Here is a 27546-nt window from a genome sequence, read left to right as displayed (position 1 = left end):
TTTTACCCCAATTCCGCAAACTCTTACCTAAATAAGAGGGCGATGGTGTAACGATGGGATCTATACGAAAATTTATTTTTTTGTTTAATTTTAATTAGGTACCTAATTGTTTACTTTCACCTTAAAATTATATGTTAAATAATTACGTACCTACCATAAAAGAAATTGCTAAATGATTTGAATTATGAATTTAATTAGAAAATACAAATTAAGAAAGCAGATTTGACAATTGACATGCACCGCATTGTTCTACAAACAGTTAAATATTAGATAAAATTACGTGATTATTATACAAGAAATATGTTAAGTAACCTGAAAAGCACAGTGCATATGAATGATAAATTGCGAATAAGTAGGTATACATCGCGCAAGTGATAACGTTGCAATTTGAAATTTTGAAGTGAGGATAGTAGGGGACATGTTGTTGGATGCAACAAATTATATTTATATGTTCACATCGAACCTAAAATTCAACAATTTGGACATTCAAAAATATCTCTGGTTTGTTTTCAAGACACCGACCTGTATCTGTTGTAAATCGCCCATTGGACTCTGTAGACTTGTTCAGATACTTATATGAATATATTTCATAATACTTCAAAAATCAGAATTTGTTTACAAAATAAATGGTAAAAACGTAGTGTGTACTTGGTCATGGTGTGTTAGATCATGTTATCCTACTCGATTAGTTGTAGATCTGATTGATTGATCTTGGATCAAGAAGGAAATACTTTTTTAAGGCCGGTTGTACCTTTGAAATTAGTGGATACTGAAAATCAAACAAGAATGAAGAAGACGACGCTTTGGTGCAAGGCGAGTTTCAGTAAGTTAGGTATAGTTAAATTGTTTCTAAATCAAGCACAAAATTTATTCACTTTTAACTTCTAATTTAATTAAAATTTTTATGATTTTTGCAGTATTGTACGTAAACGTACCTACCTAAATTCTTCAGAAAAATATAAGCAAGGCAATTGGCACTATTTTGGCCATTTACAATTTCCAGCTGCTGGTTAGGCAACAAACATGCCACCTTACCGAAGCTATCTGTATGTATTTGCAAAGAAGTGCCTGCGGCAAAAGATTAGAATTGCGTATATGATTTTTTAGAAGAAATGCTACTTATAGAGTACCTCTCGTATATGCTAAGACACAAGAACTGCAGTCTACACAAGAAAGAAAGCAACAGATACTGCAAACAGTCGGACTGTATTAGGTACTTCCTTCGGAAATAGTTAAACCATAGAAGATATACTGTGACCATAAAGAGAGAAACGTGAAATTAGAGGACCCTCCTTTCTCATATAGGCTAAGCCACAAGAGCTGCAGCACGCACGAGATGAGCAAGCAACTGATCTAGTAAAGAATCGAACTGTATGAGGTACTTACTCCACAGAATAGTTAAATCGAAATATACAGGCAACAGTGATAGTAAATTTCCTTGTGTAGGTAAATCTATATTAGCACCCAATCAAACATTTTCAAAAGTGCTTCGAATAACTGTTTAGCTACTGAAAGCTGCATTTAAATACTTTTTGTAATGATTATGGGCAGCTTTGATCTATAAATATATGGATGGTATGGTAATAGATCGTTTAGCTTTGTATAGGACCCATACTCACATTTTTTAAGAACTAGGACCGCCATTTTAGTAATCAAATCAGGGAACTAGATTAAATTTAGCAAGATATACCTTTATCAAGAATTTTATTGGTTCTGTCATCACATTCGTGAGGATATGAATCTACAGTTATTACACTTACACTCCTTTCCCGTTACTTTCTCTTTGGAGTAAAAAAAAACAACAAAACCAAACAGTTAGCCATTAAGTAAACAAACTATGATGGTTTATTTAAGGTAAAGGGTGATTGTCTATAAAAAGTTAAATAGAATGCATGCTTTGATGAACACTACAAAAATACTTTCAAAATTAAAGATGTTCGATTTAAATTTAAATTACAATACACAATTAAAGAATGATCAATGATGAATGCAATTTTAAAATCCTAACTTAAGGGCACTTTCGGTCTATTTGTGCTTTTCCAGATTCCTGGTACTCTTGCATCGATATCCACATCTGTTGAAATGTTCCTATTGAAGCTAGAATCGAACCTCCGACCCATGCGCCGAATCTACGTTCAACTGTACCATTTGCAGCTATCATCTTCAGTCGCATTGATCCAGGAGTACGTGATGATAAATCTTTTCCCAGGCGTTCACTAAAACCCTAAGACGAGAGTTGAAGCGCTAAGTCCTTCTGCAACTCACCTGAACCAATGAATTGCCACCAGTCAGCACAACAGAGCTGTATAGGGCTGGCCTCACGTCAACATCACACATTCCTGCACTTGTAGCGGCTAAAACCTCACAATGAAAACTCTGATCAGCTATCAGCTATACTTTTACAGATACCTATATAACCAGCTCCTAACATAGCATGATCAAACAATCCCTCGGCCAGCTTAAACCGTTCATAACCAAAATCTTGATGATACCCTGTAGGAAACTCGTAGTTAACTGTTGGAGCACTAATAGCTATCCTTTCGTCATATGGAGATTCTGATACCTGTAGGACACTTTGTTGAAAATCCTGAACGGTTTTTTTGACCATGTAGACCATCCAACTGTTTGTAGGAAGAAAAGACACATTCTTTTTTGTATACTTCGGCTTCTCTTTATCCCGTACAACTTCTTTGGAAGAGATTAATGCAGTTGGTGTAAGATCAATTCCCAACCCTTCGAGCATTTCTCTGGATCTCAATATTAAATAATCACCACCTAATGGCGATTTAACTACAGCATTTGATATAACATATCCATCTAAAACAGGTACCGCGGTAGTATGAGTTGCCCCACTATCGATAACTAAAGCTGTCGATCTTCCATTTGCAAAGGCGGCCAATGCTGCGTTCTTTACTAAATAAAATGCAGGCACTTTGTATTTTTCGAACATTAACTCTGTTAACTTTTCACGTTTCTGGCGCTGATTCCACGGAGACTCGGAGAACAATACTGGATGATACTCGGATGCAGACTGGATTATCTAAAAACACGCATCATGTGACAACTACTGAATTGGGAGGATATGTACCTTTTCATAAGAATAGTCCACAACTTTCTCAAAAAAATCCCAGTTTTCTATCATACCGTCCTTCATATAACTGTGCAATTCCATACTGGGACGAGGTGTATGCAAATAAGTTGTATCAATGTAATACTTCCACGCTAAAACGAAACCGTTACCACCAGTGTGTAGGTGAATGAACTCACGAGATGGTGTAATTGTGTTGCCTTCTTTGGTTTCCGGTTCAATTTTTGGAGAATCATTTGGCGCTATTCCGACTATAGCAGGTATCTCGGCTTTAGGGGTATCCTCTTGGGCATAGCCAACTCGTAGGGAATGATGGCCAGGATCGAAAACCAAGGCACCTATCTCGTCACCCCCATATAACATTCCCGATGCGGACATTTTACACTATTTTCAAAGTATAATTCATATAAATCTATTAAAGGGTAAATAAAAACAAACACGGTTATAAAATTAAACACAAAAGTGAGGTTACGTCTGTTGGTGGAAGCGTCTGTTCTATTGCCATGTCTCATATCTTGAGGTGAAATGTTTCAGTGTGGCAACATTGCATTCTGCACGGCTATTAAGTTGAGGTGGAAAATGAGTAAATGCGGTGGAAACGTGGTGAGATATTGTCCCACTATCCCGCCTAGACTACATAAGTTAAAAATGTATTTTATTTGCTTCCTGCAATTTGCCGATGACTCCTTCACAACAGAGATACCTATGGCTTCATAAAAAAGTAGTAGCAACTACCTGTATTAGGTTATTGAATAAAAATTAATCTTTTATTCAATGATTAGGTCAAAACCAAATTAAGGATTATCATTTTTTGGGCCTCACTATAAGTCTTCTGCTTTAATTCGGGCAATTTAAATATATGTTCCTTTCAGATATTTTACTTTCTTTTTTAAATGAATAATTTAACAAATCACTTACAATCTATTTCAGACATATTTTGTATCACAGAAGAAGCTAATTACAATTCTACATTACGTTTTAAATTTACATTAATTGCCTGTTGACATAAATCTAATAGGTGACCAAAGTACTCGTCATCATCGACTTTAGCTAAGTTCTTGTAATAACTTTGAAGATGTGAGATTAATGTTTGCAGTTGAACATTACCCGACATATTACATACACGTGAAGAAATAATAGTATTGAGTGTCTTTTCGACTGCATCATGATCTTCAACATCTATACTCACAATATTCCTTAACAGAGTCACCAAGAACGGACACCACTTTTGATCTTGTAACTTCTGCCTTAAATTAACAGCATTATATTGTTCAATCTTCTCCAAATAACTTTTGTCCTTTAGAGCACCATCATGTTCAAGAATTAAATCATGGATGAGAGTTACAATTTTCAGCAACAATTTCATGTTGTTCGACTCTTGTAGTAGCTCTCCAAAGACATTTAAACCGGCATTATCCAAAAATTGTCTCTGAGCTAGGGGAAAACGTCGCATTAATCCACTCAGGGCGAAAATGGCACGATTTTTAATTGTCTCATCCGAATTTAACACCAACACTTTCAGTAAAGTTCCAATTGCGCCGGTTTCAAAAGCGTGAATTTGCACTTTTGCATTGTTCTGCATGGATGAACCAAGTAATTTTAAGGTACCATCTTTGATGTCTAGATTAGTGGAGTTTAGATTGGGGTAGATGATATCTGCGAAACCGTTCAGGGTAACAAAATCATTGGCATTATCAATTTGATGCACTAAATATTCCAAATCTTCTATAATTGACACAATCAGCTCCTGATGTTCCTGAGTTGTTGTTAGTACTTTATGATAAAGCATAAGCTCTTTGAGTAATTCGCCATCGGTTTTGGGACGAACATCTAACTTACTTAGATCTTCCTTTAATTCCTCGTAGCTTCTAAATTTCTTTTCCGCTTGTTCCTCTGGAGATGCATCGTTTTTGATATTTTTTAAAGCTTCTTTCAATTCCTGATGAGAATATTTTAAAGGAGCTTCATCTTCCGAATTTGAATTTCGCGCGTCAGGAACTTGAACTACTGCGCTTGTTTTATCCGTAATATCGTCTTCAACTAAAATTTTTGCCTCCCTTACGCCTGTTTCAAAATTGACGCGTACATGAAGGCCCTTAGGAATTTTCTGACCTGTTGTAAAGATAAATTTTGTAAAAGCATAGTTAAAAGCGTGAGAAAATACCTTTTTTGATAACCTGCCACTCGTACGTTGGCACAAATAAGTCATCCTCATCGTTCAAATTTTCCGAACAATTAACGAACGTATTTGCACAAAAAGCTGATGATAATGTAATACAGAGGATAATTTTAAACATTTTCGGCAACGCTTTTTGGGTATAACACTGTAATTTTCGCTAAGAAAGTGTGCACTGAAATTCATTTTATCTGGGACTATTTGATTGGGCCACGTTGACAATCAAATTGACTGTCTAAATTTTGGTAATAATTTCTTTGAAGGTTTGTCTTTGCGTAAATCGCTAATGTTTTTATTTAATGCGAATAATTTAGTGAGCGAAAGGGCGTTCGGACTTAATTTGGAAATTTCAGTACGAAAATGTCAAAGAATTTAGTGGATTGAAACGGGTTTATTTTGGTACAAACTGCGCCGCATGCGTTGTGCTTGGTAACTCCTCCCCAATCTACCCGCCATTTGCCCAGCATCAGTCTTCAACATTCCCAAGCTTTACCGGCTTCTAGTCACGTGTGTATTTTATTAATCCGTGTTAATCTCTAATAAATAATGGCAGATGAATATTTTTACGGTAAGTATCGTTCATTTTTTTACATTCTCCACGATCCTGCGTTACGATTTTTGTCAATATTTGCGTATTTACACCGATTGCCTATGATTCATTATGAGACCCGGTGTTTTACGCGCCATTATGCTTGTGACAATGTTTATTTCTTTCAGCGTTGACTCTCAAGGGTGCCAAGGCGACAGAAGTATGGGATCCTGAGGCAAAAGGAGCTGAAGACTATCAGGGTGGCCACAAACTCATAATTAAACAAGCACTACTAGGACCTGAAGCTGTGGATGGTGAGACGAACGTTATACAAGTTGAAGCAATGACATGGAAAGAATCTATCAAAGTACCCGTGGCAGTTTTAAAATCAGGCAGCAGCAGTCAAGTTTTGTTAGATTTATCTTTTCCCGATCCACCAGTTACGTTCAGTTTGGTACAAGGCACAGGACCTGTTCACATCATCGGACATCATCTCATCGGCAGTCCCATAGAGGAGTTCGATGAAATGGACGAGATGGACGATGATATGCTTGAAGATGAAGAGGAAGGCGAGGAGGGAGCTGTAAGTACTTAGTTGTGGTAGCCGCATGTTTCAGTGTGTATCATCTTTTTGGTTTCTTGTTCTTAATTTTGTTGGGCCCTCGTTCACAATATTGTTACTTGCTCCTTTGCAGGAGGGGAATGATGTAAAACGAAAGCGTAAATTGTCAAGCATCGAAGAAAATGAGGTGTGGATGGAAAAAAATGTTGCCATTTTCAGTTAGTATTATGAACCGTTTGTTTTAGGAGGAAGACGAAGACGATGATGAAGGCCCAAAGAATAAAAAGGCCAAGACGACCAATGCAAAAGGAAAAAGCCCAGTGAAGAATGCAAAAAAGAAATGAAGAGAGTTTTCTGTTTGTTTTAAGTAATTTTTTCTCATTCGTATTTGTATTTTAGTTTTATGTACCGTGAATTTGATTAGGATCGCTTTATAGGATTAGTTGTGTAATTTCTAAGCAAGTGATGCTAATCAGAGTTCGGTGTTACTAAGGTTAAATTTCGTACCATGTAAAACGGTCACAACTTGAGGTATTTCGATTTTGTGTATTCACAGTGTTAGTAAATTTTGACAAGTGTAGGTATTTATTTTTGTCATAATCCTATTTCCTATGTAAATACATAACTCTCATTAAAGTTTTTTCCTAAAAACTTTATTTTGTGCATAAATTTCCGTTAATTCAGTATTATAGAATATCTGTAATCTTTTTATAATATACCTATTGAATAGTGAAATAACAGTTGTAAGGCTATATCAGGCATTAGTTTCAAACATTCTGTAACTTTCATATCCCTAATTTTCTTTTAATTAAAATATGAATTTTTTCATTGATGTTTGTCTTGTAAAAGTTGCTTAAAAGGGACACCGGATTAATGACGGAGCTTGGGGGGTGAAGGGGTACTCTAAAAATTAGTAATGCGCAAAGGCATCATCTTATTCACATTTGAAGCGTTTAGAGTGAACCTCGAACATAATCAAAGAAACAAATAATATTTGACGAGTCTCTTGATCATCATTAATCAAAGAAACAAAAATATTTGACCCACCACTAAAGTTACACCCCTCCGATGTGACTGTACTGATTAATGTCGAATTTTCTTGTAAAATTAATTAATGTATAAGCGGCAAAGGGGTAGATTATCATTCACGTTTGTAGGGTTTACAGCCCAACCCTGGAACATAATCAACCAAACGAACAATTAAATTTGACGTACTGCAGAAGCAGAAGCTCCTTCAAAGGACCGAACGTACTGGATAAATTTCCTTCATTACTGTTTCTAGGGTTTACAATGAATCTCTTGAACAATCAAAGTGTCAAAAATACTTAACCCATCATATCAGGGGTTGTAACATGAATCGACAAGAACTGCGGTATAGCACCGGAACCGATATTTAAGAAATTAAGATAATGGAATCCAATACTGGTATATTTATTATATTGTCGCCAAAGAAAAGGTATTATTCAGTTCTTTTTCTGGTGGCTGGTATAGAGTACCTATCTATATCTATACCTACCTAAACACGCTACGCGCTTTGTGAAAGGGGAATCCGTGTTATATTGTCGTTTTTAAAGTTTGGTCATGACGAATTGTTTGTATTAAAAACATTTCTAAACATTCTACTGATATACCTACCTCCCTGATGATGACCATCACCAATCGATGCCTTGTAGAAATCTGTTGTGAAGTATAGGAGTCTATAATGAATTATATGAAGAGTGAAATTCTTTTAATGCATGTGCGTATTCGATGAAACTCGAATTTCTGGACCCTATAGGACAGATGTTCAATGTACAATCGAACCCTGTCCCTGTATATACTGTCCATTGTAGTCAGTGAGCAAACGAGTGGATTATCCTTCCTTTAATAACGTTTGCGACAGTTCTGTCATTTATTAACTGTCAACTATGACAGTTTTGAATTGCACAGATTTTTTTTTCAAAAACCATGCTGTAAAGTTCACTCACCTCACCAGCATAGAGATATGCGTTCATGTAATTGTGTAATAATTTAGATGACGAAAGTTTTGTCTAACTCCAAATTGTCTAATCCGTCAAAATTTATTAGGTAGGTGAGTAGTTTAAGTTGGATTTACTCTGATCTTTTCATTCGAAGGAAGGTGCTTTCACGGAATAACACAGATCAAGTTGAGCCATCCACGAGCTCTGACTCAAGAAATAATCATTACGACCAGGAGCTTTCCAGTTTAAGGGAGCAAGTGTCGATCTTGCAATTAGCTGTAGATAGTATGCAAGAGGATGTCGAGAAAAAAGAAAGGGCATTGGTGAACTTGGAAAAAGAAAAACAAGAATTATACATTCACTTAAAAAAAGAAAAGCGATCTAGTACAAATTTAAAGCAGCAATTGCAAGATGAGCGCGACTTTTACTTTAAGGAAAAAGAGCACTACTGTCAGGAGATGAACGACTGCAGAAAATTAAAAAAGAAGCTTAGCGAATCTATAATTACCAAGCACGAAAAGGAGACTAACGTCGAAATAAGGCAGTATAAAAGTCAAATTTCTAAATTGCAGGACGCTTTAAATCAAACTTTGGAGGCGAATTACAATTTAAGCGTTAAATTTTTACGTATGAAGAACACAAAGAGCAATCTTAAACATCGCTTGAAGCAACACGATTTGGATCATCAAAGAGTAAGTCATATCTAATTTGATAATACTTAGTAAAGTAAGGGTAAGTTTAGGCAATGGAAGACTTAGCACATCAGGTCAATGATGTAAAGAAAAGTTTGGAAGAAATCACAGACAAAAGATTTACGTTGCCAATTTCTCCAAGTAACCGAAAATACTTGCAGGTGTGACCGGCCGACAGTCAATTAATTTCTTCACATTATCATTTAAGGTAATTAAAGAGAATGGACTACTGATGTATGATAATATGTGCTTAAAAATGGAAGTTGATCGCCTAACCGAGAGAATAGATCGAATGAAATACGTGCAATCTAACAACGATTTAAAACAGAAATACAAATTCATCAGTAGGAACGCGGCAACACAAACCGGGAAGCATCACCCACGAAATGATCTAAATTGTCTAGAGCAAGAGAAGGCCGATTCTAAAGTGATTAAAGTTTTTGAACGAACAGAAACGTTGGGCACACCACAAATCATTATGTTAGGAAACGATGCGCCGGGAATTCGCACAAAGCTGGAGGATGCAGAACATAGAGCAAATAACTTTGAGCAATGCTCTTCTACTAGCTCTAGCTTTCGTGCCCAATCTGCACCAGACATTATTTAGTCCTCAGTTAATTGTAAGCATTAATAGATTTTTGATATAGTACGCTACTTAGTGTTTGAATTACTTGCTTACTTATCCAAGGTGGAAGGTGCGCAACTCGAAAGTTGAACTTTCCCGCCCAAAATGAATTTAATTAAACCCCAAAGGCACAACGATTGATATCTTCCTTTAAAGAAGGATATACTGTGATGCGCAATTATCTTAATTTTCTAATTACAAATAAAGGTAACAGTTTACCATTAAATTTCTGGCGCACTCTTAAAACTGTACAACAACTCGCCGACATTCCCCGGCCAAGATTAGACCCTCTACCCCTACAGATGGCCTTAAGTTTGCCTCAAGCATGGGGTAACTTAAGTGATGCTGGTGGCGGACGATTCTATAAATGGAGGCAGTACAAATAGGGTTCATGAAGGTACGCCAATGGCGATACACAAATTTTTTGCCCATATATTACTTTTGACGCACTTTGTGTATAGTCGCATGTTAGGTTATGTTGTTCATTCCTGTTTGAAAGCAAAGGTTTGAAATTTGTATTGCTGTTGTTAATCCAAAAAGTGTTTTGGGGTTCAATCTCTTTTAAAACCGCTTTCCAGTTTTTCAATCCCAGTGATGAAATGAAAATGAACACTTTAGAATCTGAAGACTCAAAATCCAGCGATTTCTCTTCGACAGACGAAATCAGCCTATTAGTAATCATTCTAGACACCAATCCAGGACAGAGAATCTTAAGGGACAATCCACGAACGCTCACACAATGTGTGGATTCTGTTATTGCCTTCGCCAATTCACACCTAATGCAAAAATCACAAAACAAGCTCGTAGTAATGGCATGCCATTCGAAAACCAGGTGTGTTTACTCATTTCAGAAGAAAGCAATTTTTGAACCTACTATTTTAGCGAATTTATATACCCCAACAGCGACAAGCCCTTAGATGTTAGACAAGTCGATGGACAATATGAGATATTTACATTAGTCGAGAGAACAATTAAGAGGAACTTGGCCAAAATGATTGCGGCCGAAAGTACAGCTTTGTGTAACGAATCCTTGTTAGCGGGTGCTATATCAATGGCCCTGTGTTACATTCACAGGATACAAAAGACAAAACCTGTGGGATGTAAGGTGAGTGCCTGCTTTAAAGAATCACTTTGAGAATCATATTTTCAGTTGAATAGCAGAATTTTGGTTGTGACTGGTAGCGGCGATTCTGCCTTTCAGTATATGAGTTATATGAATGTGTTTTTTACCGCTCAAAAACAAAATGTTGTCATTGATGTTTGCGCTTTGGATCAACATTTGAGTCTCTTACAACAAGGTTGCGACATTACAAGTGGTTTGTACCTGAAAATACCTCAACTACAAGGGTTGCTTCAATATCTTTTGGTAGGTAGAGCTTTTCTGCTTGCAGCATATAACAAAACTCAACTTTTCAGTGGGTATTTTTGCCTGAGCCGCCTATTAGACCAAAGTTAGTCCTTCCTCCTCCAGTTAAAGTTGATTATCGTGCAGCGTGTTTTTGTCATAGGGAAATGGTTGACGTGGGATACGTGTGCTCTGTTTGTTTATCAAGTAAGTGAATTAAATTGTTTTTTATACTCACTAAAACTGATACTCGCAAAACTCTGCACTTCATTCTATACTTCTAGTTCTGGTTCAAAAAGCAATTAATTTTCCACTAACTGTTGCCTGTACAAGCATATATCTTTCTTTTGAGTGTAGAGGAATATATTTATGTACCTGTTTCTTATACTCTTGATTTGACTATTTGTTCGTTGGTTGGTGGCATGGCTATATTCAATATTATTAATCATGCACACTTGAGTTATGAGTGCAAGGAGTGTAGAGGATTATATTTACTTACCTGTTTCTTATATACTCTTGATTTGACTGTTTGTTCGTTGGTTGGTGGTATGGCTATGTTCAATATTATTAATCATGCACCCTTGAGTTATGAGAGTGCGAGGTTCGAACTTTTGTTCGCCAGTCTCGAACTTTTAAGTTCGCCAGTCACGAACTTTTAAGTTCGCCAGTCTCGAACTTTTGTTCGCCAGTCTCGAACTTTTGTTCGCCAGTCACGAATTTTTTAGTTCGCCAGTCTCGCAGTCACGAACTTTTAAGTTCGCCAGTCACGAACTTTTAAGTTCGCCAATCACGAACTTTTTAGTTCGCCAGTCTCGAACTTTTAAGTTCGCCAGTCTCGAACTTTTAAGTTCGCATTCAATGTTCATCTCATCATTTAAAAGTGTGCACTTAGAACAGCTTTATTTACTAGTAAGTTTTGTATCTAAGTTTGCTATTTTACAGTTTTCTGCAAGTTTAGCCCTATTTGTACCACATGTCAGTAAGTATCCGTTCTGATTGATAATCTGTAGATTTACACCGTCTGTTTCAGTACCGTTTTCAAAATACCAGGACCTTTAGCCGTAAAGTCGAAAAAGAAGAAAATGAAGCTGTAGATGATTTTATATAATAAATTTTAAATAGTAAAGGGTCTTATTATTTCGCTTGATGGTCATATAATTTGTTTAATAATCGACTGCCTCCTAATTAAAACTGAAGTAGAATAAACATATAGATGTTCTCTGCACTAAACTTCTGAACTGCTGCTTTCCCATTATCTTCCAGTCTTCCTATCCAACAATTGCAGCTTAGAAATTTTGGCTAATATATACCACGTAAATTTCCACTCTCTTCTACACTACAGTATTGTAATTTGGGGAGGCACTAATTTAGTGTCGTATGTATGCATTACTGAAAAATATGCGGTTAGAATTTTTGTCAACACTAGAAATAAATACGAAAACAGGTATCCGGGTCGCACAATGGGTTCGAATAAACACAATTAATTGATTGACAATGACAAAATTTTAATCCAATACATATGAAAAGAAAATTAAACAACATTCCTGAAAGACATATTACACCGCACCCAAACGTTCGACCAATAAAATAAAATACATATTAAAATTACGTAGTTTTTTTTCTCATTTAATGGATTGGTCGTTTAAAAGGTTTGCGATAAACAAGGCGAACTTAATTACACACACAAACTGCTTACTTCTCAACCACTTTCATTATCTTGCTTTGCACAAAATTATTACAATGATAAACTATGTCTTCCACGAATCAAATCGAAAATAAATAGCTTAAAGAATCGTACATGCTTTCCAACCTTCGTTGATTTAACGAAACATCACTTCCACAATAAAATAATCTCCTTCCTCAAGAACATTACCAATCATAATTAGACTTAATAACGACAACTTGATCGACAGAACGCGTCCCCACTTACGCCGAAAATAGCGCGTACATCTGCATCTCCGTTACCGCTAATTAAATCTCGGCCGATAAAAACCCTCTTAACGCAAACAACTAGATGTGCCTTCAATTTAAGACGTAAATTCGCGTTTTACAATTAAACTAAACAAATCTAAATAAACAATTTGTAAAATAGTACGCAATTACGAACAATTATGAAAGACGAATTCAAAGGACACGAAATAACTTATTTTGGGTGTATAAACCGAAAAAACTATGGTTGTTCGGTATAAGATTTTTGGATTATTTTGCAATTATGAAACTATACAACTCAGAAATAATTTAACATTATAAGACAACAAGAAAATTAAATGATTGCAAACACAGAATGAAATAATTAAAAACGAGTAATTGTTTTTATGAAATAATGCGCGCACTTGCGGAAATCTTCAGAAATGGTTAAGAGCAGACTTTTGAGGAGATGATAAATGCGAAATGCTCCACGCCGGGGCTGGTGATTGCAGTCGGAACTTTTTGCAGTAATATAAGTACTACTATATCGTTGTAAGTTCGTAACGTCGTCGAAATTTCCCTCATTATGGGGAGCACGTCGTCGTCGATTGTGGTGGCGTATATGACATCTTTTCGGCGGTGCTCTTCTGTGATCTTTTGAACTTTTTATTTACAAATTCAGTACATTATCAGTCAAAAGCTCTTTGACTACATGTCCATGGTCTTCACTTTGCAAGAAACTGTTTTAGTTGTCCTTGACTTCTCACTTTTCCTTTAGTATGAAAACTGAACGATAGTGAAAACGGCAAAGAAACACCTCAAAAGTGGAAAGTCAATTACGGTTCATGTCGTCGCACCGATATCTGCAATCAAATAGTGGGAGAATTCATAGATTTGACGATGTCCGATTGACTAACAAATGCAGACCCTTCCTGACTCTTCTCAGACTTGAACTTCTTACAGTCCCGCTTATAATGGTCTAACTCGCCACATTTGTAACATTTTGGAACAAACTTCTTTGACTTATCGCCACTCCCACCACCCTTACAGTAACCTGATGAGATATGTGATTAAATAAATAAAGAAGTCTTGCACCAATTGAATGGTAAACAGTGGTAATTAATGATACAAATGAAATGTAATTTAATATTGCAAACATGACATTTTTCAATATCTGTTATTTATGTACCATCATCTCATAGCAACACATTCGAAATCATTAAGTGCTGGTTATTTGATTTTTCTAAAAATTTCTCAATAAGCAAAAAAAGGTTACAATTTAAAAAATGTGATTGTAAGCGTACTTCCCAAGTAACAAATTTAACTGAAAAAAGTACTGTGAATTACAGATAAGCAGTTTTTGTAATTTCACGGCAATTGATTGTTGGGAGATGCACATCGATAAAGTGCAATAGTAATTTTCCTAACCACTGAGCCATAATTGATTTTCACTTACATTTTTTACAAACTGCCTCGCAATTTGTTGGTAAAGCGCTATTGATCAGATATCTATTACAGTGTAATGTATTGCTTGACAAACCAAAATGAATATTTCATGTTTTTTTAAAAAAATAAAGCAATAATCAGGACGCTAAAATGCACACAGGGTGTTTCTATATCACAAAACGGAAACCTCAGAGTATTATAAAAAATCACGCAAAATATTTTCAAGTGGGTGGCGCTAACGTTATACCGTAAGATGATACTTATTTTAAATTGAACACCCTATATTCAAAGTAAGTTTTCCCCTATTTCTATAACTGCGTCTTTAATAAGGGCAACTTTGTATACTTCAAAAATGTTCAGTGTTCGAAATGTGGACAAGTAAACTTCTCTGAAGTGCATTGTCCATGTGCAGTGTGCTCAAGGTCAAAACCTGCTTGGTTTTTAAGTGGATTCTATGCACTGTAAACACTCCAACGTATTTGAATATAACAATTATCTGTGGTCACAAGAGGATAGTGTCAACGAATTGCAATAATCAGAATATATGCAAATTTATTTATTTACAATAAATTTATAGTTATATTTGATATTACCCTGACTAGTTAATCCTTTCCGAGTAGTTATCGTACAAAAATAATTTTAAAGGATACTTTGAATTGGAATAAAACAAATATTTGTTCCTAATACTATAGCTATAAAAGATAATGTACAGGTTGAAGTGGTACCATTCAAAGTGCAAAGTCTAAGAATAAAATTTGACTCAGTCTTTAACAATATCGAATTGCTTAGGAAACTACTCAATATCTTTCAAAGTGAACAAATGACACAGGGCGTTTCGTATCGAAATAAACTTTAAGAGCACTTTTAAGTACTACTAAATTATAATTAAAAAATGCTACTCTGTACAACTACAACTATGTCATATATGTAATATCACATTACTTTGGGACAAACCCCAATGAGTTTTGTAAGAAAACATGCTTCATCGTAACGTTGTAAAGAAAACAGAGTAATAATAAAAATACTGGATATAAAGAAATGGTAAATTCTTTTAACAAACAATAGGAATAAACACAACTGTAACAACGGCAACTGGCTTTTACTCTAAAACAACTCCTACAAAACCCATTATACATATGCCTAATATTAACGCCAACAACTGTTTGAACGATTCCTTAGGATCTTCCTCTTTTAAGAGATCTGGAAGAACGGTTACCAAAGCTATGTGAAGGAAGGTACCTGAAGTGAAAGGTAAAATCCACGATGTTCTGGCTTCTAAAGCGTTCGACGCTCCACTACAGAAAATCGACACGAGCGCGCCGACAAGTCCCCCGCCCGCCGTAAAAAGCTGCCCTTTCGCTGCATCCCATCGAGTAAATCCCGACTTTAGCAGAATCGCGAAGTCGCCGACTTCGTGCGGGACCTCGTGAACTAAAATCGCGAACGTCGTGAGACAGCCCAACCTCAGCGAGACGAGGAACGCGCCGCCCACCGAGAGTCCGTGCGTGAAGTTGTCGACGGAATTCGCCAAGAGGTTGAGATACCCGGTTATCTGCAATTTAATGGGTTAAACTGCGAAGTGTGGGCTGAGGTATTTACCCGACTGCCATCCTTTGAAGGTTTCGGGCTGTCGTAATTGTTATTGTTGATCGTTTTCGTCTGTTGCTCCTCGATTTGTTCGTTTAATTTCGTTATCACTGAGAATACCTTTTCCGCTATCACGAACGCCATCAGTCCGGAGAGTACCAGGAGGCCATTGTACATGGGTGAAGCACCACCTGAAAGAAATTGGAGCAATTTAAATATTAAACAAAAATACAAATAGATAACTTGCGTATTACGCCACCGCATGGCGTTGTAAGCGCATGAGAACTGGCGCCATCTGGTGAACAACCCGATTCCTCCAACATTAGGTTGGACCACAGGGTATACAAGAAGAAAACGCTGATGCAATGAATTTAGAGCACCGAAGTAGAAAATACGAGCATTACGCAATTCTCTGGTTAGCAAACCACATTCTGTGGATTTAAAATTTCTTTTGATTTAAAAATGTAATTATTGCGTCATATGTTTTGCTTTTGCGTATGTATAAACACGATCAAGGTTATAGTTCGATTAGAAAAAATAATCGATTATAAAAAATTGATTCTGTAATTATTAAATTTTGGAAAATTTAAAATTGCAATTAAAATGAATGGAATTGGAATGATCAAAAAGCAATAAAACCAAAGAAGCAAAAAGAATTGCGACAAGTGATGAGAAGAAAAATGTGAGCATAAGAGCGGTTTCAAATAAAACCTGCAAAAACTCGTGGGTTGTTTAGAAATCAATAGCGAGAACGATAAAATTGATGGTATAAAAGGGGGAGCCACCGAGATATTGATTTAAAAAAATTAAAAAGTAAGCTTTCGTAACTACATTCACTATGGTGCAACATAAAATATGTTTGCCTTTCCTGGATCTCCTATGCAACATATCACATTATTCTGAATCATGGATTCACATTAAATTGAGATAATAATTGACGGGATACCCCTATAATTATAAAAGAATAAAGTTCAAAGTGATGCAAAGTAGCTATATCTTGCCGAATAAAGCATGGGTATCATGTGTTCTCTGTTGTTACGTCATCAGCAGTGCTAAATGTCTAAATTACAATCCGTTGCAATTTGTATTATCCCTCAATTTACGCCAAGCGTTTGATAAATTCAATTACAAAGACGCTGCCTTTGTTGAACGGAATTGCAGTGCGCACGAATAATATACACTTACCATTTCTGGCTGAGTCATTTGCCCAAATTTCCGGCAGCGAGTGGAGAAAAACGTCCCCCAAAAGTCCCCCGACTGCGAAACTGAGAAGCGTTTTCAGCGTATTCGCGCTATCTGTAAAAAAGAAAACGCTTTTATTAGTTTATTACTAAAGGAAGCGCAATCATGTGATAATGAGTTATAATCGTCGCTTTTGTTTGCTATTTCAATAATAATAAGATTTAATGCGTCGCTAATTCATAAAGGTTGGGAACGGATGTGTGGAAATTCCTTGTCGAATGTTTAATTCGTCTGATTTAGTTTCGATACATCAAGAGTGCTTTGTGACCTAAATATATAGTAGCTATCACCGCGATGGCGGTAAAAATATAAACAAATAGCCAGAAAATGATAAATTCCTGCATTGAGATTGGTTACTATGAGGTTATCATCCATCATACACAAAAATAACCATTTTTCTGATCGTTCATCCATAGTACGAGTATACACATTTTCATTTAAGTTTTTTTTGCTGATAACAATTGTTATTGGCGGTGATAACGTTGTTTTCACCAGCAATTACACACAAAGATGATGAGGCGGAAGATTTTGCGCTGCACTGCCTCGGAATATGCATTAACCTCTTGTACGAGTGCGAACGTTTTATTAATCCAAGTATGTATACGAATTCATAAACATGTTTCTACCACGAATGGATCTTCACTAAGTATCATCATCATTTGTTCCGTCATTCCCGTATTTAAAATACAAACAAACATGGCTGCTTTGCTTCAATTGTGCAACGCCCGTGAGAGTAAATGAAATTTATTGTGACTTATCTGCAAATAAACCTACAAATAAACAGACCTTGAACCTGAATGACACGTTCAATTTTTTTCAGTCTGGACAAGATAGTACTTTCGAAAATATCTCGACAAATTAAATTTAACACTGTGTCAAACAAGCATCAACAAATGCCCCATTTTTCAAGCACACGTTTTAATTTTTCGTGAAGAACTATTATCCCCTAGAAAGTTATAGATCAAAATACCATGGGAGGTTCAACCATTTTTTCGCAATTTCCTCGTAGGTCGGAAAAAATTATTGAAGCTCTTATGAATTTGATCTGTTGTGTGTATATCACGTCCATTTTGAAAAATGTAACTTTCTATACGATAATTCAGCTTTTCACAAAAAATTAAAATATGCATTAATGGAATAAAGCCGGCCACTTGTTGTTTAGTGTTCGATTTGACACAACGCGCTTAATATTATATTAAATAGAGCACACCCTCAGTGTCGAACCTTCATTCTATTGCGTTCCATGTCAGTTCGGCAACCATGCGAAAATCGATCTTGAAAGAGACAGATGCACTAGAACACAAAAGCAAGAAACGAGGATTTTAATCCTGAACCCTGAACTTGAACATACATTTAATCATTATTTTTTCGTGTGTCGGCTTAAGAAATAGGTTTGCTCAAAATAACAAACTGCTGTTTATAAACGGTTCATCTCTTCACCCGAAAATTACGAAGCATACACGTATATTTTGAGATAGATACATAGTATAACTTAGGTACATAAAACTGGCAACGTTGTGCCTGGCGCGGTTTTGTTTCAACGGATGAGTCATTTTCTTGCAGAATTTTCTGCTATAATTTTTGGTTTAACACAATATGGATACATCTGTATAAAAGGTTCTATACTCTATAGAATTCGAGAAAAGTGGTTTTCTATGGAAACAAATGTATTGATATAGGTCATCTGTAATATAACCGAAATATGAAAGACCGCGCCGTAAAAATTTACTCAAATGTAACAGGGGAGGTACGGGAAGGATGCCTATAACAGATGCTGCAATGGGTGTAGAGTTGTAGACCCATCCCGGGTGCATAGAATAAAAACCGTTCCAACATTTTCTAGCTCAAATTCAACTGTATTTCATTTTAAATTCCACAAATCCAACCACTAATTTAATTCCATAATCATCCTGATTCAATTGAACTAGCAATTAAAAGCCAGCCTTTGCCTGACTTGTAAATATACCGTGTGTAAACTTTGGCAGAATTGGTGGTATGAATATAAAATTTTGGCGGGCGCCCAATTTAAAGTGCGAAGTACTATTTTTCGACACTGGAAATAACCTTGAATTTCGAAATTGAAATGCTATAATTTGTCATTTGCTCTTTTTGGGTCAAACTTAAAATTGTAGTTGTCCAAGTTTGAAAATATTCGCTTAAGAAATTTAAAAAATGGCAATTTTGGAATTACCATATATTTTCTTAGTTAAAAAGAGACACAATTTTTGTTATAAAAGTTTGTTTATAATGATGGTTGAATAATAGGCCGTTTTCGAAATAAGGGGGTTCAGGTAAAAAAGTTAGCGCACCTAACCTCATTTTTTAAATGGAACACCCTGTATAATTTAATCTGAAAAGAAGTCTCTTAAAAAATAAAACACTAAAAAATTCAATATTGATTCAAAAGATTTAAAACAAAATTTCGAGAAAATTTTTTAAAAAATGCATAAATTTGTGTGTATTTTTTTAATTATTTGAATGTTTTTAATCACTTTTTTGAGTATCATCACGAGCCTAATATATTTTTGGAAAGAGAATTTAATATGCTATATTTTTAGATGAAAATATACAGGGTGTACCATTAAAAAATTAGGTCCATAACTTTTTTACCACGCCTCGTATACTTATTTTGAAAACGGCAGATTATTAAACAATTATTCCAAAGAAACATGTATAAAACATTCTTTACTTTTAACTATAAAAATATATGGTCTTTTCAAAATATGCATTTTTTAAATTTTCCCTCGTATCTCTTAAGCGAATGTCGATTTTACCATTTTAAGTTTGACGCAAAAAGAGCACATTTGACGCCTATATTACTTTTTTTGATAGCACCAACAATTGCCGACAAGTGTCGAAAATGGGACACCGTGTACGTATAAGCAATTATTGAATATTTAAAAGCAAGTACGCTCCTTTATGTTTAATAATTATTTTATTAACAGACTAAAAATAGTCTTTACTTAGATCGACCTCGTTGTAAATATCGCCTTTTCACATAAACAAAACTATTGACCTACTAAATTGGCTGTTATACCTACACGATAGTTAACGAAAAATCACTTAAAGGTTAAACATTAACTTTTACGCAAAGAGGTTTCGAAGATGAATCCGAAGACGAAGCTAATCACATCATCAACTAAACAAATTAATCACTAGCGTTTAATGTGCTACCGGTAATATTCAAGTGCCAATTAAATTGTGCTGAAATTAGCTAGCGACTGGAACGTTTAATAATGAATGTAGGAAGTAGAATGAGGGGGTGTTGGAATGGCGGTTAATAAAAGGACGTTAAAATTTAGTATGATTGAAATAATACGGCTCAAACTTGGAGCTAACTGTTTTTAAAGTCCTATTGTATTTATTGTTCGCGATATCAGCTGCAATAAAACGATAACAGATTCGGCCCCACTGTAGATCCCTGAGAGACGTCCACAAATGACCAGTTTCATCTGTACTTAGACAATACTTACTTTCAACGTAGTTTGTGCGCAAAAGGTCAAGTTGAGAAAGAAATGTTTTCAGCCACCTGTGAGTTCGTGATCAAGATTCACCTTTACATGAGAGGGTCGGGTCATTCATTGTTTATTTGTTTTCCGTTGGCAAATGCAGCATTCCCCATTAAAAAAAACCTCGAAAAAAACATATCGTGACATCACGTTGTTCTAAGCGAACAGAAACGATCCATGCTGTAAAACTATCACTACAATGTCAGCGTACTGCTACTGAACATGATCTTGACAGATAACAGTGTATAATTTTCAATTCATAGCGATTGATTATCTAGAAAATACCTAGAAAATGATAAAGGTTACTCAAGTGCGGCGAGCAATTACGTAAAAGTCACTCGTGTTGTTACCAAGCAATTTTCATCACACTTTCACGTTCTTCCGCCAGATGTTGAAAACATCTAATGGCAAAGTGGCACCATTTGTGAAGCTACTATTAAAACAAGGTAACATGTAAAATACGAGATGATTTTGTCTACTGAGAAGCGAAGATGTATTTAGCACGATGGCCCAGTTAGTGAAGCGGAAAAGTTTTCGAAAACAATCGACACCTGACTATAGCCGATGTCCTCCTCACATTAACCTGAACGGAAGAACATGCATAAAATAAGTGAGGAATTTGGACATGAGAAGGAGAAAAATGTAGGCATTTTATTCCAGACAATAAATCACTCATTGCAGTTCCCCGTCTGACCGAGCAAAGTGGAATTGCACCTTGAAAATGTATAATTAAACAAGATTTGAAAAGATTCCTCGTTTTGTAATCGAATGTATTTAAACATCAATTGTTATCTGAGGCACATTTCAAAAGCCATGACCTTAACCTATAACCCAATGTTGTTGTATTTTGCGGATAAAAATTACGTCGTAGACACTGGCGTGTGGATTTAAGGAGAGTCTATGTTCACTCAAACTATTTTGATTTTTAGTTTTTCTTAATGCCCATGTTGCAAAAGTACTATCGGTGCGGCGATAAGATTGTTTACAGTGCACCGGCGTATCTTGCATATTGAATTTTCCAGTTTGTTTCCATTGTTCGATAAGATTTCCAAGGTAATTGCAACCATGGTTGCTTTGGGAATTGACACATTTTGAAGGTTATTTCAGTTTGTCGCACCATATAGTACAACGACATAAGCTCAAAAGTTACAGTATCTAATTTTAGAAGGCCATAGACTACTAGTGGCCGAGTTCGAGGGTGAGCTGAGTTAATGGTATAGTCCTCGGTATAGTCGTACCTTTTCAAAATCAATATCAGAAAATCAACGCGAAAGTTATGCGCAAGCGTTACGAGAAGTAACGGCGTATCTCCTGCAAATATTTTTACCCTAAATTTGACCAAATTGTTATCGTGTCAATTTCACTACATCGCTATTGTTTAACAATAAAGTCTCGGAGGTTAAATAGACTCGCCCATCCGCATAAGGAACTTAATTTTTTTAGTATACTTAACTAAAACAATGAGAATGCAGAACGTGCTAAGAAATGCGATATCTGATGAGTGATTGCTAATGTGGATGACTACACCTTCTGGACTTTAGAGCTTCAAGGCCTATACCTTTATTGAGTTGTTTGTATCCGAGGTTGCCAAAGGTGGTCGTCCTATGGTTAAGCTGTTTAAAATCTTCATTTAATTTGCCCCCCCCCCCTTCCTGCCCAAATTAAAATAAACCTCATTAAGTCATTACACATTTGCTGCGTTACTCAAAACTGTTGCTAAACAAATTAAAAATCATAAAAACGATGTTCGTTTTGTTTTCTCGAATTTAATACGATTGGGGAGGGAGGGGGAGGGGGACTTTATGACAAATTGACTTCATCCACAATGGTGCACAGAATCTGAATTATTTTTTTAAAATGGATCTCTTTGGCTTTTCAACTGACATTTGGTCGGAATCCTCACATAACTTTTCCGAACCTAGAATCCAGATCGAATTTATTATTCAGTAAACCTTCCAATTAGCTTTCCTTCCCCCATTACTGCACAAGAAAACCCTCCACTTCAGTTAAACCGCCTTTTGAGAAACGTAAACGCGCCCACTATAGTGAAATAAAAATCGCTTCTCTTTAGATGTCAAATTTCTATTCCATTAAATGTCAACAGGCTTAAGTTTGGATAAAGTAGTTTAGGAGAGTTGTTTGCATCGCTGTTATTTTCAAAATCAATACCGGGAATATAACGCGCAATTTGTGCGCATGCGTACCTTCCTATTAGAACCCATCATTCATTCTTCCCATACAAATTTCTCAAGATTTTGATGTTGAATACGTTGAGATAGCTATTTGGAAGTAGAATTCAAAATTGCCTTCGGAACTACTCTTTGTGCACATTTTTTTCTAAAAAAATAAACTTATTCGATACCATTCATTTAAAATAATTTATGATGGTACCACTGGTCGATTTGTTGAACAAAATGGATACGGTGGTTATTTAAAAATACTTCAGTGATAAGTTTGAGGTGCATTTTCCTTGTATATGGCATTTACACAACCCATTCAATTTATTCAATAAATATATCACCATACAGCCATGTAAACTATTAAAAAGAGTTGCCAAAGTCGATGAAAATACGGCCGCATGTGCCCTTGATGATGGTAAAAAAATAAAAGAATTCAAATCATATTGAATCCAACATATTTTTGTTCCTCGTGATTTTTGAGGCTACTCAAAAGTTCGAAAGATTACAAGAGTCTAAACATGAACAAAAATCAGACAGAGAAAATAAAAAACCAAAAAAGTCCACTATAGATACATTTACAAAACAATTCAAAGCTTTGCGCTATAGGATCGATCTTTGCAAAGTCGCATAAAGTCTGTGCAAAATCTTGGGGTTGGGGTTAGATTTTTTGCTTTTTTTACATTTTCATTAAATCTTGGACACTTGAAACCTCTAGTACTATTTTCGACCGTAAAGGGGTAACTCGGATCAACGTTAAAATCATCTTATTCCGTGATTTTGAGACATCGATTTTAGTATGAGTATTTGACGTAAAGATGCTCTAAGTAAATATGATCTTCACTTTGTGAGTACCTTCTTTTAACACTCCGCTTTCCAGCACACATATTTCCGTTGTTAGGAATACAATCAAGTGGAATGCGGTTTGTCACACCTGTCATTTTCTCTTTGAGAGTACCGAATTCAGACACTCCGTTCGGGAGATATTTTGACTCCATCAACAGATGAATTTTTTCAATGTCTTTTCTTTCTGTGAGTACTTCCGGCATTGCGTTATCGAAATATGACGCCTGACCCTACCGACAAGTGTGTCTGCAATATACTTTCCATCTGATGTTCGTAAATATGTTTAGTTTCTTTTATCAAAATTGAGAATCGCAAACCCTCAGACGGGGGGACGGAATTCACGCAGGTATAAGCTGAAAAATACGCGAACAATTCTTCGGAAAACCACATACTTCAACGCGAGATAGTGAATATGCTAAAAAGCGATTCCCTTAAAAATATTCAATGGTTACCTTACTTTATTTTCACTTCAAACAACGTCTAAAATGCGCATAGTGTGTACATAAATTATACCTATGAAACTGTAACAAAGCATGCCAATATCCTGGATTGCGCATGCGCATATTCAAATTTATAACACATTATTATTGCAGTTGACTCGTCTCCATTATTCTCTAATGGCAGTAAGAAAGAAAAAAAATAAACATTTAATGAAGCCTTCTAATTTTTAGACCTATATCTCAAATGGTTTGAGCGTGACGCTAATTGTATTATTACTTATTAGATCTCCGGAGATCCTCGAATATCTTCGTATATGTGAGGATCTCTTCTGGGAATAAGCAGTTTATCGTTCGATGAAGAACATCAGTAGCATCAATTGGCTGAACTGAACTAACTAAAGTAGTATGTGTTGTTCTCAGAATTCTTGGAAGAACCACATTAATTGATAGCATATGACAAAGACGTCATAAGAAAAGATAAGAAAAGGAAAAAAACATTTGTTGCTCCGGTGATCTAAAAAATTCTTCATTGTTGGGAATGTGAGGAGTTCATTGAAAAGGTGCAAAAAATAAAACATCTATAAATGGATGTTCACCAACAAAGAAAAGGCTACGCATGCGCATATTAGCGATCGAAGTGCGTACAGCGTAAGCGAGATATTTAGCGTTATTGAAATTCGGTTACATAAAATAAATGTGTCTATTGTTGATGCTCAAGTCACCTTGAACTTTAAAATGCATAATAAGCGGACATTATTCAACTTTTGATTCCATAAGCCAATCTCGCACAACTCAAAAGGTTACAAGCGGTTAGATAGATAATTCTAAAATAATGCGCAGTTACACTTACTAAGGCGGTAAGGCCTACGACGCTGACCATGCGCAATTCCGCTGACTCTTTGTTTACAAAATTTTGGAACTGTAGCCAATGGCATACTTGAAAAAAGTGTTTACATAAACAAAGGAATCTGTCGCGTTACTATTTTGGTTGAACTCCTCTTCAAGGCGCAAATGCAGTGATAAGTGCAAATGTTCTGCTTCCATCTCTCGACTTTGTAATAGGTGTACTTATCCTAATTGCATTAATAGATATTTAAGTATTCGGCTTATCGGCCGATAAAAGACCTCTTAAATAAAGAAATAAATTACTAATAATAGCCCAAAAATATACTTGAAACATACCTCCTTGTTGCAAGTTCTTAGTCTCATCTATGGATATGACCAGTAACGGAAATACACCACTGAGTCCTATTAAAATTGAGCCGCACATGGCCCATAACCACGGTAATTGGAGCCAATCCTCGTGCACTTCCGGTAACATCTCCAGCACAAATTTACTATCCATGTTAAAAGTTAACTCACTGAAGTTCCCGCCTTGCAGATTTAAAACATTTGTACACACTGACATGTTTTCGGCATACCAGAGAACGATAATATCTAATTATTGAGAGTATTCACTCGATATGATAATTTAGTTGGAGAAATTGCTGACTAATCTACTCTGAGATTGAGCCAGCTATTAAAAAATTGTGATTTTTACAAAAAGAACGTTTATAACCTCAACCACATTCACGTATTCATGTTTATGATTACAGTTCGTTTCATGTTCTGTATTTCCAGCTGTGTCCCCACCATTTTATCCCTCTTTGATGCACGCGCAATGCCGCTGTAACAAAGAGTGGGGACTACAATGGTTTTTTTAAAAACAAAATTTGGATAAACAAAACACGTTTAAATTTGTTTACATTTTCGATATAGCAAAACCGGTTTTTCATGGCATAATCGGCATTTTATAGAAGCAATTGCATTGTGGACAAAACGTTAATTAAATACTCGCATACATACTTAGGGGACTTTTTCATTTATAGTTTATATGCCATCATAATACATTAATACCTAATTAAATGTTTTGAACAAACTGCGTTGCTAAAATGTACTCGAAGTTCAAGGACTGCAAAGCAAGTGCAAGCTCACAAAATTGCACGTTTCGCGCCAGAATGTTAGGCAAACCGTGCAACATATCGAATATAGTGTGTCCCTTAATAATGTGTTAAGACTTAAAAATTACCCTGCTGTTTAATTTGTAAAGTGATCTTCCTATTCGTTTTAGAGTCTCGCTATGTTTATTTTGGTTATTTTTCCATTTAATAAACGGGACTCTTTCTTTCACACTTAGAGATTACCTCAATTCTAGTGACTTTTGTAGGGATTTTCATCTAGTGTGATTTACAATCGGCCATATATTACTACTTACCATTGAACTATATACTATATATGGAACGGCATCGCCCGTAATCAGCTGTTGCCAGGGGCCGTGGCGAATTTTTGTGAGAGAGAAATGGATAGAGGTAGGTATCCCTTACCTTGTTTCACGTGCTCTTATGGGATGGTTTATACTACGTCTTACATTTTGCTTATTTTTGCCTAAAATAAGTTATTAAGAGATTTGCAAAAATGGTCATAAATTGTGTTGCATATACGTGCAACCATTTTCATAATAAAAATTCAAATATTCAATTTCATGGGTACGTTTTGATAACATTTTTGAACCTCGACGCGCGCATTTAATATTTTTGCGCATGACGGCATTTGCACCGCTCAGATTTCTTTACTAATGTACTTAGTACCTCACACTCATTTATACTGTGCTTATGAATAATAATTCTTCTTTCGTACTCTTTAATACTATACTGAACGTACATTAGGAGGCGTCAAAGTGTAAAGATAAAATATAAAAGCATACACATATCACACAGGTATATCGCAAAAGTTATAGAGTAGAAAATATCACGGTTTGCATTTTCTGCATCCATATCCATCCACATAGTGACATTATGAAAAACTTTTTTATTTCCCTAGGAAATATCCCCCCAGAACAAAAAACTTAGAAGGGAAACGTAAACGGGAACAACTGAGTACAAATATAATTAGTTTGGAGAACATTCAATAGATGGCGCATAGTTAGCGTTCGTGTTAAAGTTACTAAATCTAGTGAGAACAAAGAACAAAAAACTTAGAAGGGAAACGTAAACGGGAACAACTGAGTACAAATATAATTAGTTTGGAGAACATTCAATAGATGGCGCATAGTTAGCGTTCGTGTTAAAGTTACTAAATCTAGTGACTAGTGCGTGTGCGCCATTATGACAGTTGAATTTTGAATTTTGATTGACGGCTTATTGTGCTTTAAATATAATTACTATTCATTATTACAATGAATTATGCATATACAAGTCGAGAACGTAAATGTTGTGTGACAAATTGTGAAGACGTTTCCCAAAAATGGAGCCGGAAGTTTTTAAGAATTGGTTTAGAATATAATGTGGAAGAAATTTACACAACAGTTTTTGGTTTGTGAACGTCATTTTTCTGGCTGCGCTTTAGAACCTGGAACACGAAGAGATTTAAAGCTT

General features: G+C 35.7%; 6 protein-coding genes across 10 annotated transcripts; 3 read left to right on the top strand and 3 right to left on the bottom strand.

The window, feature by feature from the left end:
* Nucleotides 1-1822: 1822 nt before the first annotated feature.
* LOC116177183 (actin-like protein 6B) lies at nt 1823-3588 on the bottom strand. Of its 2 annotated transcripts, XM_031496079.1 has the most exons (5): nt 3268-3586; nt 3089-3222; nt 2410-3040; nt 2266-2354; nt 1823-2224 (listed from the first exon to the last, which is right to left on the bottom strand). In XM_031496079.1, the coding sequence occupies exons 1-5, from the start codon at nt 3464-3466 to the stop codon at nt 2009-2011; spliced, it is 1269 nt and encodes a 422-aa protein (XP_031351939.1). In that variant the 5' UTR covers nt 3467-3586; the 3' UTR covers nt 1823-2008. The 2 variants fall into 2 exon arrangements, with proteins under 2 accessions (XP_031351939.1, XP_031351938.1); XM_031496078.1 differs by having other exon boundaries at nt 3089-3588.
* A 362-nt stretch (nt 3589-3950) lies between these two features.
* Nucleotides 3951-5487, bottom strand: LOC116176276 (nucleotide exchange factor SIL1). The gene is made up of 2 exons (XM_031494763.1): nt 5253-5487; nt 3951-5200 (listed from the first exon to the last, which is right to left on the bottom strand). Exons 1-2 carry the CDS (start codon nt 5383-5385, stop codon nt 4047-4049), a joined length of 1287 nt encoding a protein of 428 aa, XP_031350623.1. The 5' UTR covers nt 5386-5487; the 3' UTR covers nt 3951-4046.
* Nucleotides 5488-5663: 176 nt separating this feature from the next.
* LOC116176277 (nucleoplasmin-like protein) lies at nt 5664-6935 on the top strand. Of its 2 annotated transcripts, XM_031494764.1 has the most exons (4): nt 5664-5832; nt 5982-6376; nt 6489-6542; nt 6601-6935. In XM_031494764.1, the coding sequence occupies exons 1-4, from the start codon at nt 5811-5813 to the stop codon at nt 6697-6699; spliced, it is 570 nt and encodes a 189-aa protein (XP_031350624.1). In that variant the 5' UTR covers nt 5664-5810; the 3' UTR covers nt 6700-6935. The 2 variants fall into 2 exon arrangements, with proteins under 2 accessions (XP_031350624.1, XP_031350625.1); XM_031494765.1 differs by lacking the exon at nt 6489-6542.
* A 1339-nt stretch (nt 6936-8274) lies between these two features.
* LOC116177161 (centromere protein F-like) lies at nt 8275-9662 on the top strand. 2 transcript variants are annotated; one of them, XM_031496049.1, is made up of 4 exons: nt 8275-8422; nt 8471-9008; nt 9059-9169; nt 9217-9662. In XM_031496049.1, the coding sequence occupies exons 1-4, from the start codon at nt 8370-8372 to the stop codon at nt 9613-9615; spliced, it is 1101 nt and encodes a 366-aa protein (XP_031351909.1). In that variant the 5' UTR covers nt 8275-8369; the 3' UTR covers nt 9616-9662. The 2 variants fall into 2 exon arrangements, with proteins under 2 accessions (XP_031351909.1, XP_031351910.1); XM_031496050.1 differs by having other exon boundaries at nt 8308-8422; nt 8475-9008.
* A 437-nt stretch (nt 9663-10099) lies between these two features.
* On the top strand, nt 10100-12104 carry LOC116176391 (general transcription factor IIH subunit 3). Its single transcript, XM_031494922.1, has 6 exons — nt 10100-10465; nt 10516-10738; nt 10784-10999; nt 11050-11185; nt 11921-11957; nt 12009-12104. Exons 1-6 carry the CDS (start codon nt 10233-10235, stop codon nt 12070-12072), a joined length of 909 nt encoding a protein of 302 aa, XP_031350782.1. The 5' UTR covers nt 10100-10232; the 3' UTR covers nt 12073-12104.
* Nucleotides 12105-15228: 3124 nt separating this feature from the next.
* On the bottom strand, nt 15229-25755 carry LOC116175669 (zinc transporter ZIP13 homolog). 2 transcript variants are annotated; one of them, XM_031493902.1, is made up of 4 exons: nt 25316-25755; nt 17105-17215; nt 15932-16110; nt 15229-15884 (listed from the first exon to the last, which is right to left on the bottom strand). In XM_031493902.1, exons 1-4 carry the CDS (start codon nt 25539-25541, stop codon nt 15432-15434), a joined length of 969 nt encoding a protein of 322 aa, XP_031349762.1. In that variant the 5' UTR covers nt 25542-25755; the 3' UTR covers nt 15229-15431. The 2 variants fall into 2 exon arrangements, with proteins under 2 accessions (XP_031349762.1, XP_031349763.1); XM_031493903.1 differs by lacking the exon at nt 25316-25755 and adding an exon at nt 24984-25135.
* Between the last annotated feature and the right edge of the window lie 1791 nt (nt 25756-27546).

This window comes from Photinus pyralis, unplaced genomic scaffold, assembly GCF_008802855.1.
Source record: "Photinus pyralis isolate 1611_PpyrPB1 unplaced genomic scaffold, Ppyr1.3 Ppyr1.4_LG7, whole genome shotgun sequence".
Classification (NCBI taxonomy): domain Eukaryota; kingdom Metazoa; phylum Arthropoda; class Insecta; order Coleoptera; family Lampyridae; genus Photinus; species Photinus pyralis.
The sequence above is the reverse complement of the archived record's forward strand: the minus strand, read 5'-3'. Positions and strand labels throughout refer to the sequence as shown.